Source organism: Monodon monoceros, unplaced genomic scaffold, assembly GCF_005190385.1.
Source record: "Monodon monoceros isolate NGI ecotype Baffin Bay Population unplaced genomic scaffold, NGI_Narwhal_1 Super_Scaffold_11, whole genome shotgun sequence".
NCBI lineage: Eukaryota > Metazoa > Chordata > Mammalia > Artiodactyla > Monodontidae > Monodon > Monodon monoceros.
Genome location: NW_021703767.1, coordinates 60169707 through 60189196, shown reverse-complemented (window position 1 = coordinate 60189196; position 19490 = coordinate 60169707). Strand labels below are relative to the sequence as shown.

The following is a 19490-nucleotide window of genomic DNA, read 5'->3' as shown; positions in this document are numbered from 1 at the left end:
AATATATATAAGGCTTTCTCCTTTTCAGTACATTATAATTTTATTTCATTTAACTGTATTTTATAAAGGAATAAACTAAATCTCAAAAAAAATCACCCTACTTTGTAGTTTTAGGGCCAGATCTAAAAATCTCTATCTTCTGATGGAAAATTCAGTGTTCATTCCACTATGGTATGTTCTAATTACTCACTGTTAAGTCTATTATTCATACTTGTGTTTTTTAATTGTTATTAATAGAGAGAAGAAAAAGCAAGAAGAAAATTCTCCAAAAAATCCAGAGAAAGGCATGTTTCAAAGTGTTCATACTCTTCTGGATGAAGAAAAAATGGCAAAAGAAAGAAAGAAGAAACTGAAAGAGTTATTAATCCAAACTTTCAAGGAAAATCACCAGGTAGGAATTGTAATGTCTCTTTCTTCAGCATTCTGTAGCATAAATGACAAAGGGCTCTGTCAGAGATGGACAGTGTAACGCTAAGCCCAGTTGAGCCTCGTTACAAATACCGAAGTTGCCCACACCGTTTGTTCTGTGCTACCCAGCTGGCTTAGTACACAGGGGAGTGCTTCAATCCTCTATTCAGGGCTATTCTTATATACTCCATGTGATCCTGGGAAATTGGGGTATGAATTTGGGATGTCTTCCTAAATTACCCTTTTTAGAATTGCACGCAAGTGCTAATGTAGATCTCTGGCAGTTTGAAAGCGTAGCTTCCACTTTGACAGTCTTACAGACCGTTGTGTTCTGGATTATTCAGAAGAATTATTCAGAAAGTTACTTGCCTTTTGGTAGCTCAGATCCTAAACAATGACATGTTTGTGCTTCTACTTTTCATGGTCTGCATTTTATTTTACTCTTCTATCCCTTTCTTTAGTTTCACTTTTTGTAAAATTAACTGGCCAATTTTTTATTGACTAATGAGCATCCTCCCCAGGCTACTTAGGCAGAAATTTTTTTCAGTGAAGTGGGATTGATAACACTATAAATTTGGGGTTTATAAACATTTCAGGTGAAAGGAATTACTTGGAAGATTTGTAAATGAGGTGGTCAGATGAGAAAAGATAAATATGTATATTTTATATCTCCTACAACATCCACTCCAAGGCCTTGGGCATTGATGAAATTCAGTGAAAGTTAATGGAATGAATGTATAAATGAATGGATTTAACAAGAGAAAAGAATGTCAGGAAGAGACTGAGGGAGTTTGATAAATGTAGGATAGACTTAAAGGGACCTAGAAATTAAAAACAGGCCTGTGAATATGATATGGATAACTAAGATATGAGGGAAAAAGTAAAGTAGTCAAAGCAATTCTTTAAAACTAGAAACGTTTGATGGTAGCATTTTGGACTGATAGGCAAAAAGTCATAATTATTCAAATATAAAACAACGAGTTTGGTCAGAGTTTTGGCTTTAGGAATAGGCAGAGGCAAGTGTGATAGGAGGAACTATTAAGAGTTGGGACTAACATTTTGGGAAAGATGGGCAAAGGCTTTTGGATGCTGTGTCCCCTCCATGAGACGGATGAAGTTAATGTGTCCTCCTACAGTAACAGTTCAGATTTATGAAAGAAAATAGGAAAGGAAATGAGTACAGAGGGGGCCATCTTGAGAAGACATAAGGAAAAAGGGCCATGATATGTTTGTTCCCCAACCGATGAGAGATGGATAAGATGTGTGTTCCCTATAAGATTAAGTTTTTACTTTTATTGAAGTCCACTGTGCAAGAAGAAGTAATACAGTTGTCCCTTGGTATCCAAGGGGGATTGGTTCCAGGATCCCCTGCAAATACCAAAATCTGTGGATGCTCAAATCCCTTATATAAAATAGCATAGCATTTGCATATAACCTATTCACATACTCCTGTATACTTTAAATCATCTCTAGATTACTTATAACACCTATGTAAAAAATTAAAAAATAGAAACCTGAATTAAGTAGAGTCAGAAGACCAGAAGGGGGAGCTCTCATGCCCTGTGACAATAGCAGAGCCCAAAAGGAAAAAGAAAAACTCTTATTTCCTGGCACAAACTCAGCCAATAAAAAGCCATGGACTCTGCCTACTACAGCCCTCCCAACTTACTTTTCCCTCTATAAGAGTTCTCCTCCCCTTGCCCTGAAAGAGCTTGCACATGGATTACCAAGGATGGAGATCCCAAATTGCAGTTCTTTGCTGATTCCAAATAAATCCATCTTTGCTGGAGTAAACCCTAGCAGTCTATTTGTTCCAGGTCAACACCTAATACAGCATAAATGCTATGTAAATAGATGTAAATACAATGTAAATGCTATGTAAATAGTTGCCAGCCCGGCAAATCAAGTTTTGCTTTTTGGAACTTCATGGAAATTTTTTTTTTTCCGAATGTTTTCTATCCATGGTTGGTTGAATCCACAGATGTAGAGCTTGCAAATACAGAGGGCTGACTATATATGTTTTAGAAAGAAGTGTTAGGTATGAATTTCAGACACACAAAAAGAGTTTTACAAAATTAGTGGCCTACCAAAACAGATTACTCAGCTTTAAAAGGATCAGCTGGTATATTTAAAAATGAGCCAATATGAATAAATTATCTCTACTTTGCCACAGATTCTGCTTGATTTGAACCTATATTTTTGAATCTTTATTTTGAAATAATTTTAGACATACAGAAAAATGGCAAAAAATAGTACATGGAGTTCCTGAATACCCTTCACCCAGCTCTCCTCAATGTTAACATCTTACATAACCATAGTTTAATTATCAAAACTAGGAAATTAACATTGGTAAAATACCATTAAGTACAATTAACAAGACTTATTAGAATGTCACCTATTTTTCCTCTAAGGTCTTTTTTCTGTTTCAGGACTTGATCTGTAATTTCATGCTGCATTTGCTTGTCGTGTCTCCTTAGTCTCCTTCAGTTTGTAATAGTTCCTCAATCTTCGCTTTTCTTTTATGACCTTGACAGTTTTGAAGAGTACTGGTCAGGTATTTTGTAGAATGTCTCTCAATTTGGGGTTTCCCGATGTTCTCTTCTGTTTAGATTGAGATTATGCATTACTGGTAAGAATACTACAAGAAGTGATGCTGTGCCCTGACACTATAATGTCAGGTATACTTAATGGTTTCTTTTGTTGTTTTTTCTTTTTTGTTTTTTAATTTTTGAATTTTATTTTATTTATTTTTTTATACAGCAGGTTCTTATTAGTTATCCATTTTATACATATGAGTGTATATATGTCAATCCCAATCTCCCAATTCATCACACCACCACCCCCCAACCCCCCGCCGTTTTCCCCCTTGGTGTCCATACGTTTGTTCTCTACATCTGTGTCTCACTTTCTGCCCTGCAAACCGGTTCACCTGTACCATTTTTCTAGGTTCCACATATATGTGTTAATATACGATATTTGTTTTTCTCTTTTTGGCTTACTTCACTCTGTACAACAGTCTCTAGATCCATCCACGTCTCTACAAATGACCCAATTTCGTTCATTTTTATGGCTGAGTAATATTCCATTGTATATATGTACCACATCTTCTTTATCCATTCGTCTGTCGATGGGCATTTAGGTTGCTTCCATGATCTGGCTATTGTAAATAGTGCTGCAATGAACGTTGGGGTGCATGTGTCTTTTTGAATTATGGTTTTTTCTGGGTATATGCCCAGTAGTGGGATTGCTGGGTCATATGGTAATTCTGTTTTTAGGTTTTTAAGGAACCTCCATACTTTTCTCCATAGTGGCTGCATCAATTTACATTCCCACCAACAGTGCAAGAGGGTTCCCTTTTCTCCACACCCTCTCCAGCATTTGTTGTTTGTAGATTTTCTGATGATGCCCATTCTAACTGGTGTGAGGTGATATCTCATTGTAGTTTTGATTTGAATTTCTCTAATAATTACTGATGTTGAGAAGCTTTTTATATGCTTCCTGGCATTCTGTATGTCTTCTTTGGAGAAATGCCTATTTAGGTCTTCTGCCCATTTTTGGATTGGGTAGTTTCTTTCTTTAATATTGAGCTGCATGAACTGTTTATATATTTTGGAGATTAATCCTTTGTCTATTGATTCGTTTGCAAATATTTTCTCCCATTCTGAGGGTTGTCCTTTTTTTTTTTAAATTTATTTATTTATTGGCTGTGTTGGTTCTTCCTTGCTGCGTGTGGGCTTCTCTCTAGTTGCAGAGAGCAGGGGCTACTCTTTGTTGCGGTGCATGGGCTTCTCACCGCAGTGGCCCCTCTTGTTGCAGAGCACGGACTCTAGGCGCACAGGCTTCAGTAATTGCGGCACGTGGGCTCAGTAGTTGTGGCTCACGGGCTTTTGTTGCTCCGTGGCATATGGGATCTTCCCGGACCAGGGCTCGAACCCATGTCCCCTGCATTGGCAGGCAGACTCCCAACCACTGCGCCACCAAGGAAGCCCCTGAGGGTTGTCTTTTCGTCTTGTTTATGGTTTCCTTTGCTTTGCAAAAGCTTTTAAGTTTCATTAGGTCCCTTTTGTTTATTTTTGTTTTTATTTCCATTACTCTAGGAGGTGGATCAAAAAAAATCTTGCTGTGATTTATGTCAAAGAATGTTCTTCCTATGTTTTCATCCAAGAGTTTTATAGTGTCTGGCCTTAAATTTAGGTCTCTAATCCACTTTGAGTTTATTTTTGTGTATGGTGTTAGGGAGTGTTCTAATTTCATTCTTTTACATGTAGCTGTCCAGTTTTCCCAGCACCACTTATTGAAGAGACTGTCTTTTCTCCATTGTATATCCTTGCCTCCTTTGTCATAGATTAGTTGACCATAGATGTGTGGGTTTATCTCTGGGCTTTCTATCCTGTTGCATTGATCTATATTTCTGTTTTTGTGCAAGTACCATATTGTCTTGATTACTGTAGCTTTGTAGTATAGTCTGAAGTCAGGGAGTCTGATTCCTCCAGCTCCGTTTTTTTCCCTCAAGACTGCTTGGCTATTCGGGGTCTTTTGTGTCTCCATACAAATTTTAAGACTTTTTGTTCTAGTTCTGTAGAAAATGCCATTGGTAATTTTATAGGGATTGCATTGAATCTGTAGATTGCTTTGGGTAGTATAGTCATCTTCACAATATTGATTCTTCCAATCCAAGAACATGGTATATCTCTCCATCTGTTGGTATCATCTTTAATTTCTTTCATCAGTGTCTTATAGTTTTCTGCATACAGGTCTTTTGTCTCCCTAGGTAGGTTTATTCCTAGGTATTTTATTCTTTTTGTTGCAGTGCTAAATGGGAGTGTTTCCTTAATTTCTCTTTCAGATTTTTCATCATTAGTGCATAGGAATGTAAGAGATTTCTGTGCATTAATTGTGTATCCTGCAACTTTACCAAATTCATTGATTAGCTCTAGTAGTTTTCTGGTAGAATCTTTAGGATTCTCTATGTATAGTATCATGTCATCTGCAAACAGTGACAGTTTTACATCTTCTTTTCCAATTTGTATTCCTTTTATTTCTTTTCCTTCTCTGATTGCCGTGGCTAGGACTTCCAAAACTATGTTGAATAATAGTGGTGAGAGTGGACATCCTTGTCTTGTTCCTGATCTTAGAGGAAATGCTTTCAGTTTTTCACCATTGAGAATGACGTTTGCTGTAGGTTTGTCTTATATGGCCTTTATTATGTTGACGTAGGTCCCCTCTGTGCCCACTTTCTGGAGTTTCTATCATAAATGGGTGTTGAATTTTGTCAAAAGCTTTTTCTGCATCTATTGAGATGATCATATGGTTTTTATTCTTCAGTTTGTTACTGTGGTGTATCACATTGATTGATTTGTGTATATTGAAGAATCCTTGCATCCCTAGGATAAATCCCACTTGATCATGGCTTATGATCCTTTTAATGTGTTGTTGGATTCTGTTTGCTAGTATTTTGTTGAGGATTTTTACATCTATATTCATCAGTGATATTGGTCTGTAATTTTCTTTTTTTGTAGTATCTTTGTCTGGTTTTGGTATCAGGGTGATGGTGGCCTCGTAGAATGAGTTAGGGAGTGTTCCTTCCTCTGCAATTTTTTGGAAGAGTTTGAGAAGGATGGGTGTTAGCTCTTCTCTAAATGTTTGATAGAATTCACCTGTGAAACCATCTGGTCCTGGGCTTTTGTTTGTTGGAAGATTTTTAATCACAGTTTCAATTTCATTACTTGTGATTGGTCTGTTCATATTTTCTATTTCTTCCTGGTTCAGTCTTGGAGGGTTATACCTTTCTAAGAATTTGTCCATTTCTTCCAGGTTGTCCATTTTATTGGCATAGAGTTGCTTGTAGTTGTCCCTTAGGATGCTTTGTATTTCTGCACTGTCTGTTGTAACTTCTTTTTCATTTCTAATTTTATTGATTTGATTCCTCTCCCTCTTTTTCTTGATGAGTCTGGCTAATGGTTTCTCAATTCTGTTTATCTTCTCAAAGAAGCAGCTTTTAGTTTTATTGATCTTTGCTATTGTTTTCTTTGTTTCTATTTCATTTATTTCTGCTCTGATCTCTATGATTTCCTTCCTTCTACTAACTTTGGGTTTTGTTTGTTCTTCTTTCTCTAGTTCCTTTAGGTGTAAGGTTAGAGTGTTTATTTGAGATGTTTCTTGTTTCTTGAGGTAAACTTGTATTGCTATAAACTTCCCTCTTAGAACTGCTTTTGCTGCATCCCATAGGCTTTGGATTGTCATGTTTTCATTGTAATATGTCTCTAGGTTTTTTTTGATTTCCTCTTTGATTTCTTCAGTGATCTTTTAGTTATTTAGTAACATATTGTTTAGCCTCCATGTGTTTGTATTTTTTATGGTTTTTTCCCTGTAATTGATTTCTAATCTCATAGCGTTGTTGTCTGAAAAGATGCTTGGTATGATTTCAATTTTCTTAAATTTACTGAGGCTTGATTTGTGACCCAAGATGTGATCTATCCTGGAGAATGTTCCATGCGCACTTGAGAAGAAAGGGTAATCTGCCATTTTTGGATGAAATGTCCTATAAATATCAATTAAATCTCTCTGGTCTATTGTGTCATTTAAAGCTTCTGTTTCCTTATTTATTTTCATTTTGGATGATCTGTCCATTGATGTAGATGAGGTGTTAAAGTCCCCCACTATTATTGTGTTACTGTTGATTTCCTCTTTTACAGCTGTTAGCAGTTGCCTTATGGATTGAGGTGCTCCTGTGTTGGGTGCATATATATTTATAATTGTTATATCTTCTTCTTGGATTGATCCCTTGATCATTATGTAGTGTCCTTCCTTGTCTCTTGTAACATTCTTTATTTTAAAGTCTATTTTATCTGATATGAGTATTGCTACTCCAGCTTTCTTTTGATTTCCATTTACATGGAATATCTTTTTCTGTCCCCTCACTTTTAGTCTGTATGTGTCCCTAGGCCTGAAATGGGTCTCCTGTAGACAGGATATATATGGGTCTTGTTTTTGTATCCATTCAGCAAGCCTGTGTCTTTTGGTTGGAGTATTTAATCCATTCATTTTTAAAGTAATGATCAATATGTATGTTCCTATGAACATTCTCTTAACAGTTTTGGGTTTGTTTTTGTAGGTTCTTTTCTTCTCTTGTGCTTCCCACTTAGAGAAGTTCCTTTAGCATTTGTTATAGAGCTGGTTTGGTGGTGCTGAATTCTCTTAGATTTTGGTTGCTGTAAAAAAAAAAAAAATTCTTTATCAAATCTGAATGAGATCATTGCTGGGTAGAGTAATCTTGGTTGTAGGTTCTTCCCTTTCATTACTTTAAGTGTATCATGCCATTCCCTTCTGGCTTGTAGAGCTTCTGCTCAGAAATCAGCTGTTAACCTTATTCAAGTTCCCTTATATGTTGTCATTTTTCCCTTGTTGCTTTCAATAATTTTTCTTTGTCTTTAATTTTTGTCAGTTTGATTACTATGTGTCTCAGCATGTCCCTCCTTGGGTTTATCCTGCCTGGGACTCTCTGTGCTTCCTGGACTTGGGTGGCTTTTTCCTTTCCCATGTTAGGGAAGTTTTTGACTATAATCTCTTCAAATATTTTCTCGGGTCCTTTCTGTCTCTCTTCTCCTTCTGGGACCCCTATAATGAGAATGTTATTGCATTTAATTTTGTCCCAGAGATCCCTTAGACTGTCTTCATTTCTTTTCATTCTTTTTTCTTTCTTCTGTTCTGCAGCAGTGAATTCCACCATTCTGTCTTCCAGGTCACTTATCCTTTCTTCTGCCTCAGTTATTCTGCTATTGATTCCTTCTCGTGTATTTTTCATTTCAGTTATTATATTGTTCATCTCTGTTTGTTTGTTCTTTAATTCTTCTAGGTCTTTGTTAAACATTTCTTGCATCTTCTCGATCTTTGCCTCCATTCTTTTTCCGAGGTCCTGGATCATCTTCACTATCATTATTCTGAATTCTTTTTCTGGAAGGTTGCCTATCTCCACTTTAGTTGTTTTTCTGGCGTTTATCTTGTTCCTTCATCTTGTACATAGCCCTTTGCCTTTTCATCTTGTCTGTCTTTCTGTGAATGTGGTTTTCTTTCCACAGCCTGCAGGATTGTAGTTCTTCTTGCTTCTGCTGTCTGCCCTCTGGTGGATGGGCTATCTAAGAGGCTTGTGCAAGCTTCCTGATGGGAGGGACTTGTGGTGGGTAGAGCTGGGTGTTGCTCTGGTGGGCAGAGCTCAGAAAAACTTTAATCCACTTGTGTGCTGATGGGTGGGGCTGGGTTCCCTCCCTGTTGGTTGTTTGGCCTGAGGCGACCCAACATCAGAGCCTACCCGGCTCTTTGGTGGGGCTAATGGCGGACTCTGGGAGGGTCACGCCAAGGAGTACTTCCCAGAACCTCTATTGCCAGTGTCCTGGTCCTCACAGTGAGCCACAGCCACCCCTGACCTCTGCAGGAGACCCTCCAACACCAGTAGGTAGGTCTGGTTCAGTCTCCAGTGGGATCACTGCTCTTTCCCCTGGTTCTGGATGTGCACACTACTTTGTGTGTGCCCTCCAAGAGTGGAGTCTCTGTTTCCCCCAGTCCTGTCGAAGTCCTGCTAGCCTTCAAAGTCTGATTCTCTAGGAATTCCTCCTCCCGCTGCCGGACCCCCAGGTTGGGAAGCCTGACGTAGGGCTCAGAACCTTCACTCCAGTGGGTGGATTTCTGTGGTATAAGTGTTCTCCAGTTTGTCAGTCACCCACCCAGAAGTTATGGGATTTGATTTTATTGTGATTGTGCCCCTCTTACCATCTCACTGTGGCTTCTTCTTTGTCTTTGGATGTGAGGTATCTTTTTTATTGAGTTCCAGTTCTTCCTGTTGATGATTGTTCAGCAGTTAGTTGTGATTCCAGTGCTCTCGCAAGAGGGAGTGAGAGCACGTCCTTCTATTCCACCATCTTGAGCCAATCTCTGTTTTTCGTTTTTGTTTTTTGGTGGCCATGCCATGCGGCTTGTGGTATCTTAGTTCCCTGATCAGTGGTTGAACCCAGGCTCTCGGCATTGAGAGCGCGGAGTCCTAACCACTGGACTGCCAGGGAATTCCACATAATGTTAATAAGTCTTATTACTGTTGATGTTAACTTTGATCACTTAAGATTGTGTCTGCTGGGTTTCTCCACTGTAAAGTTACTATTTTTCCCTTTGTAATTCATAAATGTCTTAGAGGAAATATTGTGAAACTATGCAAATATTCTGTTTATCCGTAAACTTTCACCTGTTAATTTTAGCATTCATTGATGGGTCTTGCCTGTAACAATAACTAATGTGGTATTTGTCTAATGATGATTTTGTATTTCCCTTCTTGTCTCCATGTATTCATTTAAATTCTTCTAGAAGGAAAAACTGTCCCTTCTCCCCCATTTATTTATTTCATTTATTCAGTTGTTTATTTGTATCAGTATGAACTTGTGGATATTTACTTTATCCTAAGGATTATATTCTAGTATTATTTTTACTTTGTTTCTCAAATTTTTCTAACCTTGGCCACTGGGAAAATTTTCAGGTTGACTCTTTTGCCCTTTCAAAATCCTTTTTTGAAAAAATCCTTTATTTCTCTGGCACCACAAGATGTTCCAGGCTCATCTTATATTTTCCCTGCCCTAGCTCTGGAATCAACCACTTCTATCAATACATGGAACCCTGGTTCCATTTGTTGGAGAATAATATTTGGAAACCAAGATCTGGGTACTAGCTGTGCTCACTGCTACTGGGGTATCATGTTTTCTGGGCCCTTTCAGCAGACAGAGCTGGGAAATAGTTGTACATATACTAACTACACATACACACACATTATATTCGTTTCTGTGTCTATTTATATGTGTACACATTAAAATCCATTAATTCATACTGATACATCCAATTCCAGTGAAGCAACACAGAGATCGTGCTCTCCTCCCCTTTCCTTAATTGTCACTTATTTCTCTATCTATCTGTATATATATTAAAATAATTGTGAGCTCATAACGATAACTTCAACCCTAATCTAGCACCATAGGCTTTAGTGTGGCCTTTCCCCCTTGCTTGCTTATACCTGGAGCTTATTATCTAAATTATATTTACTTATTTGTTTAGTCCTAGTATACTATAAAAGTAGTTTCAGAATTGGTAACCTATACTGCTGTGGAAACAAATTTACTAGCTACAGTGTAATATTTGTACAGTTATTTTTGTTTTCAGCCTTACTCAGCCAAAATTGTTTTCCAGAGTTACTTAGGTTGGTTCTTTTCTTCCCCTTCCCCTTCCATGTGATTATGTTATTCGTGTGTATTATTGTTAGTGAACCTCTAATTTAGATTTCCCCAGTGTATGTGGGTATAACTGAGACACAGGGGGAAATCCACTTTCCACACTCCTCAGGCTTTTACGTAGACTTGGCTGGAGACAGGATGTCCTCTGGTAAACACCGCCAGAGTAGCAGGCCCCCTGGGCTCATTATCTTGGTCCCAGTCCACATTCCTAGCCTGGCTCTGAAGGAGCTGAAGCTGCCCTTGGGTGATGAAACTTGGATACTCAGCAGCCTAAATATGACCACAGAATAAAAAGCGGGAAAATGCCTACCTGGCTTGCAGTGAGTGGTTAGATAGCAGGAAACTCCTGTCAGCACCCTCAGAATGGTTCACTGGCACAAACCCAACGGCAAACTATATAATTCGCAGGAAGACTTCAAAGAATCTGTTTCTAAGGGTTGCTCTAGTTCAGGCCCTTTTAGGTCCTGTATTCTTTGTGCTTTGACTCTGGGTTTGTTCTGCCAAACAACTTCTTAACATCACATTTGGGCCACATTATTTTTTTGAGTGTGTGGGTCAGAAATTTATTTATTTATTTATTTATTTTTATTTACTTTTAAACATCTTTTTTGGAGTATAATTGCTTTACAATAGTGTGTTAGTTTCTGCTTTATAACAAAGTGAATCAGTTATACATATGTCCCCATATCTCTTCCCTCCTGTGTCTCCCTCCCTCCCACCCCTCTAAGTGGTCACAAAGCACCAAGCTGATCTCCCTGTGCTATGCGTGGGCCACATTATTTAATAGGAGACTTTCTGAGAGAAACAGAGCAGGCTCTCTTACCAAAACACAAGTTCAGGTGCAGCACTGTTCATGCCTCTTTCCCACTCATTTCATTGCCAGGTCTCTTTATTTTGTCAAAAACACTTATTTTTATATAGAAACTTTCTACTTCCATCCTATCCTACTTTCTCTTTGATCCTGCAGTGAAATCTCTTGGGGAGATTCAGCAATCCACATGTCAGTGCTAATTAGCAGAAACAACAAGGGATTAAGTATGAAATTCTTATACTGTTTGGAAAGTGGCCTTCTTAATTCTCACCCTATTCTGAAATACATTTTATGTTTTCTTCAGATAAAAAAATCTGTGTTCTTTCCTGCTTGTAAAAGTTGAAAGCAAAGAAAGATGCGTTGACACTAACTAAATCTTAATTCTAGGGGGGGAAGGTTTTGAGTTGCTTGTTTACTATCTCTGTTAGAGGATAAGATAATAATGACCCTAAGGAGGCATTGTTGATGTTATGCTTGTGGCATAGTGCCTTCCAGGAGGCTGTCCTGAACTAAACTGAGGGAATGTGGGAATCCATAGAAGAGAAGCCTGCATTTTTTTTTTTCTTTCTTTCAAGGTGTTGAAAACTGTAGTTAAGAACCTCATTTATACAGCCTGATTCCTTCCCAAAAATCTTAGTTTTAGCAGGACTGCCTACATAGCACTGAAACACAACCATTCCTGAGCTGAAACATAGCAGTTGCTGCTGTCGTCTCAGCAGTGTTGTCTTACGTTTGGAGAAGAAAATGAAGGAAAAACCTCTTTGCAAATAAAACTGCGGAGTAAGAGAAGTGTTGGGCACACACACGAAGAATATTGGGATTCATGTAACTCTCCCCTCTAAACATATTGCCAAGGACATTGTGTGCTGTGCATTTTAGGAGGGCTTTGATGCATTATTATATATAACTTCATACAGCCACTCTGTGGAAAATTTCCAAATAAAATTTTGTTGGTGTTGGTAAAGAGGTTGTTTAGTTTGTTATTGTACTCTTCCTTACCCTGTGAGTAACCCAGGTTTTCCATTCTCACAGAAGGGACAGTGAGAGCCAGTTTACCAAAACATTGCAAGAGTGTTTTGCTTTTCAAAACACCGTTTTGGGGCTTCCCTGGTGGCGCAGTGGTTGAGAGTCCGCCTGCCGATGCAGGGGACACGGGTTCGTGCCCCAGGCCGGGAAGATCCCACATGCCGCGGAGCGGCTGGGCCCGTGAGCCATGGCCGCTGAGCCTGCGCGTCCGGAGCCTGTGCTCCGCAATGGGGGAGGCCACAGCAGTGAGAGGCCCGCGTACCGAAAAAAACAAAAAAAACAAAAAAAACACCGTTTTGATCCCAGAGGTTGTAATTCAAAAGTATCTGATTTTCTTTTTTTTGTCTTCTGGAAAAAGTACTGATTCAATTCTGCTTTTAAAAAGTTAAGAAAAGAGCCTTTGGCATAAATGAAGCCCATTCTCTAAAATTATGCAGAGTAGAGTATCTTTTCCCCTAAACACTAGAAATTTCAGGTGAATATTTATACGGATCTTAAGAACCATATGGGTGAGGAACAAATGACATCACATCATCGCCTTACTGTCAGAGACCCCTAGAGGTGAATCCAGCATTTGTCTAATACATTCTGAGGTCAGCTGTACTTTTGGCATAGTGGGGCATGCTTGGAGTGGGGAGAATGGGCAGAGAGTGGAGATTGTAGAGGGAGGAAGAAGGTCTAGAAGGGAAAGAAAGATGAAAGAGAAGCTGATGAGCAGTAGTCCTGCCTTCCCTAAAGACATGAGGTCATGAAAATTGGTTCAGGCTTTGTTGGGAAAGGAGCCCTATCCTAGTCAGGTTATAGGCTGTATTGTGGTCATTCTTCTTTAAAAGATCCCAGAGCATTTTATTGGTTACGAATTTAATATGATGAGACTAAGCAGTTGCTTTCTGAAATTCTGCTACTTCTGCAGTGAAACAGAATTAGATAAATACAGCAATATTATTGATTGAAACTTCTTAGCAGAATTAAGAAGAATTTATAAAATGTCCTTTTGTTAGTAATACATATCAATGCATTTATGGGTGAAATGATACAATGTCTGATGTCTGGAATTTATTTTTAAATACTCCAGGAAAGAAAAGTGAGTGGAAGAGAAATGAAACAAAATCAGCATAATGCTGGTAATTTTTGAAGCTGAGTGAGGGGTTTATTCTTCTGTTCTCCTTTTGCGTATGTTTATGAAATTTCTGTAATAGAGTGAGGGTTTTTTTTAAGTTTAAAAAATGAAGGGGAAAAAATTAAATCCAGAAGTAAAATGAGCATCACAGCTTCCAGTATATAACAAAAGTAGCTTTTTATCTGTAGCCAGTGTTACCATTTCACATTGCAGTGGTTGTCAGAGTTTAGGCTTTTCCATGGAACCCAACAGCAAGTCCAGGTCTTAGCACAGTGTGCTGAAAACTGAATGTATTTTCCCTAATATATTTATCTATAATAGTTATGGGAGTGTATATGGTTGGCGGTAGGGGACACAGTGATTTCCTCTCTTTTCTTTGGGGCAAAATTATGAAAATCAGGGATATGATGGGATATAGCGGACTGCTTTTCAGTGCTGCTTCTTCCCAGGGGCATTCATTTCGTCATGAACAAGATCCTCCTCTCCACCCATCAAATACTTCTTAGCATCTGTGGGGTCTTCTGCCTAGCTGTAGTGGTCCTCAAAAAGGAAAAAAGGAGTGGAGGACAGCTTTCTTGGGTGGTATTAGAGCATCTGTCTGTTCCTTTGGGTCTGGGAGCAGCCAGGAGTCAGCTGGGCCCTTTATCTCCAACCTTTGGTCCTTGTCCGGCGCCCCTTGGCCACCAGTTGCACCGGTTAGTTCCATTCGTCAAAAATAAACTCTAAACTTGTTGACATTTTTGTCCTCTTTACAATTCATTGTTTATTTTTCCATGACTGAGAATTTTGATGCAATTATCACTGAGCTTTCTGACAAAAGGGAAATAGCTGAGGAATTTTGATGAGTTACCCACTTCATTAATCAGAACAAGCATCTCTAGTGACAGGGTTAGAATTACAATGAAGATTAGATAGCAAATTGCTGTTCCACCTAACATCAATCATTCCCAGTGACAGCAGTGTGATTACACTTCAGGGAAGAGTTTTTCTTGCCAACAAAACGAGGGTAACTCCAGTGCAGGTAATAAATTTAGCAGGGTGAGCTGTCATTTCTTCTCTTGAGTGGAATCCTTAATGACCAAATGATGTCTCGTGGAAGATTTTGATTTTGAAAAGAGAAAAGCATTTCACTTAAAAACTTTCTAAATTTCACTTTTTAGTATTTTATTTTAAAAATTATTGTAGATATGTACTTAGGAGCAGTTCTTCCTACAGTGATTTTCAGTATTTTACTTACCTGTAACAAGCCGTAATTATCACCACAACTATAATAAAGAGATGGTAGAAGTTACTAAAAGAACGCATGACTGTATTTGAGAATCTATCAGAAATAAAAACATGGTGCAGAAATAAATGAACTAGGTAAGAAACGGAGGAAGGTCAGACTAGTTGTCCATCTAGTTCAAACATTAAGTTATTTGGCTTAAGCAGAAGGTGTTCCTCTTCTGACCAGTTGCGGTTTTAAATAATAGTTCTTGTTTCAAAGAGTAAAGGGATAGAGCACTGCTGTAGTTCGAGTGTAGAACTGAAGAGGAAAAGCAGGCCTGAGCGCTGCAGGGACGCCACTTGGGGGAGGGTAATAGGAAATGTGAACAGACGGTGACTGTGAACTATGCCACTTCTTGTCCCTTCTAAGTAGGAGTGGAGTGTTAGCATCTTCTCCCAGAGAAGACAGGACCAAGAATGTTTTCCTTTCCCGAGTATTTTCCTCCAAGCACATTTATGGGACTCCTGTTTGCCTAAATAATGTTTGCTGTGAATCAAGAATAACTAAGTGGCTATTCTTGATTCATACTTTTATTTTTTTAATTTAATTTAAATGGGATTGCTCTTTTGAGTAGGCAGGAAAAAAAAACCAATGGCAAGTTGATTTCAAGAAAGCAGTTACTGTATGAGTATGTCACTTTGCTGCTATTAACTTCTGTGTAGTGAAACTGAATTATAGACCTTCAAAACCGATCATTTTGCTCTCACAGTCTAAACTTAAGTATTTTTAAAGAAATATATTGACTATGGCATTTACAGACTCAAATTTTCCCCCTCTTAAATTCACATATTTTCCAGCAGTGCTTTTCTACTGTAGTAAGTTGTATATCAAGTTCTTTCTCTTTCAGAAAACAAGCAAGTAATTTGTTCTTCCTCTTTAAAAGAGACTTTTTGCCTAGTAGATTAGGGTCATCAGGATGCCTGAATGTTTTGGATTTAGCCTTAGGTATACCACTAACTCTTTGCTTTGTGAATATAGTCATTATTCGTTCTCTATTTGAAGTTTGGCTTGGTAAGGTAAATCATAATATCTGCAGCCTCTCTATTTTGTAATGATGGTCTATGAGTCAATAAAATAGTACACGTGAAATGCTTTGGACTAGAGAAAAAAATGTGGAAATCCAAGAAGGACACTATTAATAGTGCTGTTATTGTCAAGGTGGATTATGTTTGTACTATTTAATCATTAGAAATATTCCAGGAGTTAAAATTAGAGATAACTACCCATACATAGACTATTTCATCAAGTCTTTTAAGAAGAATCTCTTAAATGAATCTGGTAAATAGATAGATTTTCTTTTGACTATGTTAACACTGTTTTTTTTTCCCCCCATGCTGTATTTTGTGGGATAGATAAGCAAATAATAATGCAAAAAGCATACCCTCTCAACCAGGAAGCTGTGTGTCTTTTCCTTGTTATGACTGAAGGCATATCTTATATTCAGCAAATTTCCCTTCATTCATTCCTCCCTTCCTCCCTGTTCTCTTGCTCTCTCCCTCCTTCCCTCCTTTCCTTCCACAGAATCTAAGGTGAAGGTCTAGGAAACGTGCTCTCGTTTGACATAATGGAAAGGGAACAAGGCTTTTTAAAGACTGCCATGGTTTCTCCTAATGGAAAATTATAATAAAGAAGATTTTGTAGTTTGTCTAAATGGGAATATAATTGGTTTCTTTTGTAGAAAATATTTCAGGCCAAATGGGCTATTTCTAAGAAGTCTAGCCTGTGCTCTCTCATGTTATTGGTCTTTTAATTTATATATTCTCTTTCCCTATAACCTTTCAAAAATAGAGATTATATCTTAAACAACTTTTTTCAGAATTCCCAAATTCAAACACAGCTTACTAAATGTTGAAATAGTGAAAGACAAGTATTTTTAAAGAGAAAGAAGCAATAAATAGGGCTGACCCTGATATGGCTACCAAGTTCTCGAAGCTGGTCAGCAGGCATCTCCTATACCTCCCAGAGTCACTTCCTGTGAGGTTACTTTCTGTTTCAGTGTTCCTCACATGTGGTACTCTCAGATCTGCCAGTCCCTCCTTCTGGAGGCTCACAGTCTTGTGGAAACTGGTAAACAGGTGATTATAACACAGTGTGATGACCATTTTGACTAAAGAAAGCATAGGTCGCTCTGGGAACACAGTGGAAGGGCACTTACATGTGGGGAGAGTGATTGGTATTAGGAGGGCTTCCTGAGAGAGGTGACTCTTGAAATAGGCAGAGAGAGGGCAGAAAAGGACAGAGAAATTACTATGACCATAGATAGAAAAGCACAGGACAGTGTGGTTGGTATAAGACCAAGAGCTGAAAGTAATTTGATATAGTAGGAGCATAAAGTTTGCTGTGAAGATAGAAGATGTAGGCAAGGCCTAGATCGCAGAGATTTTCTTAGCCTAGGACCGTAGGTACTTCTCTGGAGACATGCTTAGGGTCAGTAGACCTTGTCTGATTTGTTGTCAGATACATATAGTGGAAGAACGCAAGCAGCCCGCGTATCTAGCTTCTGTAGGAGTGTTCACCAAAGCCCTGACGTGGTCAGTGGTAGCCCAGCTGAAGCTGGTTTTAGCCATCTTGTTCCCAGGGACCAGAGACCCCATTCCATCCTGTGGGATCTCCCATGTTCATTTGTGCAGGACATCAGTGGTGATAATGGTTAATGGTATTTTAAACTCTAAGACAGCCTGGCAGGGGAGATCTGTTGGAAGCAGGCCTTTCAAGTCTCTCAAACAAGCCCCTTAACTTAGATCTTAGTTGTGACAGTTACTCCAGCCCTGCATAGGACTGGTGCCTTACAATGAGAATTAAATGTTTTAGTTTGCCATGAGGCTGATGGTGCCTTCGTTGCATGGCTTGAATATTTCCTGTCATTTGAGCATAAAGCAATTGTCTGTTCCCCTTCCATCAAGACAATAGTTCCTAGATTTGTTAGAAAAAGTGTGAGGCGGATATCTGAGGACAGGGTTCTCACTAGTAGATATTAGAAACCCTAGTACTGATTTTCCAATGTTTCCATTGCAGTGTCAAAAACGGTATTTCTCTGCCTGGCACAAGCTGATTCTTGATCATAGGATTAAGCTGGGGAAAGCTGGGACCCTGTCTGACTGGAAGTTGCAACTGAAGGTCCTGCGGGCCTGGAGAAACTACACAAGATCCCAGAAGTTGGGGCGGGAGACTCAAGCCATGGAAAATGACCTTAGGGAAGAAAACAGGTACTTATGCCATGAAAATCCTTCTAGTTTGTTTATGTAGGACATCTTTCCTCCTGAAGAATCCAGAAATAAGCTCTAAAAATGCTGTTCACTGGAATCATCTCATCTACTTATAATATATGATAATCACTGTTTTTCTCTGTTACATCCCAAACTAGAAAATTGTAACGGAAAATTATAAGTGAAAAAAAATTTTTGATTAAAATATACCAATGTACATGCTTTCCTATTTTAAAGGAAGCAAGTATTATGCTTTTTCCCTTATCCTTTGATGTAGTATCATTGCACCCTGGACCATCTTACAATTTAGAAGACAGAATTTGGCTTATGCGGTAGTAATTCTCATTGAGAGAAATCACTGTCTGCACATGGAATGTTAATTAGGCAGACAGGGAACATTCATCTGGGAAGGCAGACCTGGCAAGGGTGATTTCTCCCTTCCCCCACACCTTCTTTAGAGGTTTTGGACACCTTTATATCAGCTCCCTCTTAGGCTTGTGAATGACACAGAATTTGCCTTCAAATAAAACTTTCTTTGTTCCATCATCCTAAAATCAAATACATTTTCTTCTTTTCATTTCCAAGGTCAACTTTGCATTCTTGAACCGAAATCATAGATGTAGAAGGAGCCATTTGTTTATTGGTTGGGGGAGCTGGAGGGAGCAGTTCACAGTCTTACGTTTAATCACTTTTCTACGAGCAACTCTGTTATTCCTTCTGGGTGAAAAATTGGATGAATGGTATGTGAAAGTATCGTCATGTAGAAGGGAATGGCGCCCCCTGGAGTTGTGCATTCCTGTGACAGCATCAGGCCCTGGGGAGAATACTTAGGAGCCTGACACATGGCCCCTTGTCCTCAAAGAGCTCAGTTTTGTGGGGAAAACGAGATCTAGAAACAGTACAGGTATGGATTAACATTATAAACTTTGTAATGCATCTCCTTCTGCCGCTGAGAACTTAGTAGAGGGAAGTAACTGGGGAGGCTCCTACAGAGTGTCCGGAAAGGCTTTATCAGGAAGATGGGTCTTGCTGGGCTCTGAAGAGTAAGTAGGATATTCCTAGGTAGAAAGAGGGAGATGAGATAATGGCATTACGTGTGGCGGGAAATCATCAAGCATGTGGTTGTCAAGTTCATCAACTTGTGGAAGGCCTTAAATGCTAGGGCAAGGAGTTTAGGCGTTCTTAGGTAAATAAAGGTGAATTCCTGAAGGTTTTTAAGCAGGAGGGTGACCTAGACAGTTTTCCTTTCCTACACTATGCTGGGAGAAATCTTCAGTGGGGAAAAAAAAAAAAGCTCTTTCACAATTTATGTCTAAATTTTCAGGACCTAGTGACTGATCCAGGGAATTGGGATGATAACTTACTCAAAGCTGGATTTGTTGGATAA

At 38.7% G+C, this 19490-nt stretch overlaps 1 protein-coding gene across 8 annotated transcripts in view; it reads left to right on the top strand.

Moving 5' to 3' along the window:
• CCDC191 (coiled-coil domain containing 191) overlaps positions 1-19490 on the top strand; it is a 103605-nt gene that overhangs the window by 26514 nt on the left and 57601 nt on the right. For all 8 annotated transcript variants that reach the window (XM_029214466.1, XM_029214464.1, XM_029214462.1 and 5 more), the window contains 2 exons: positions 238-391; positions 17913-18103. In XM_029214466.1, the coding sequence (XP_029070299.1) occupies positions 238-391; positions 17913-18103 (345 nt within the window). The remainder of the gene's footprint in view (positions 1-237; positions 392-17912; positions 18104-19490) is intronic.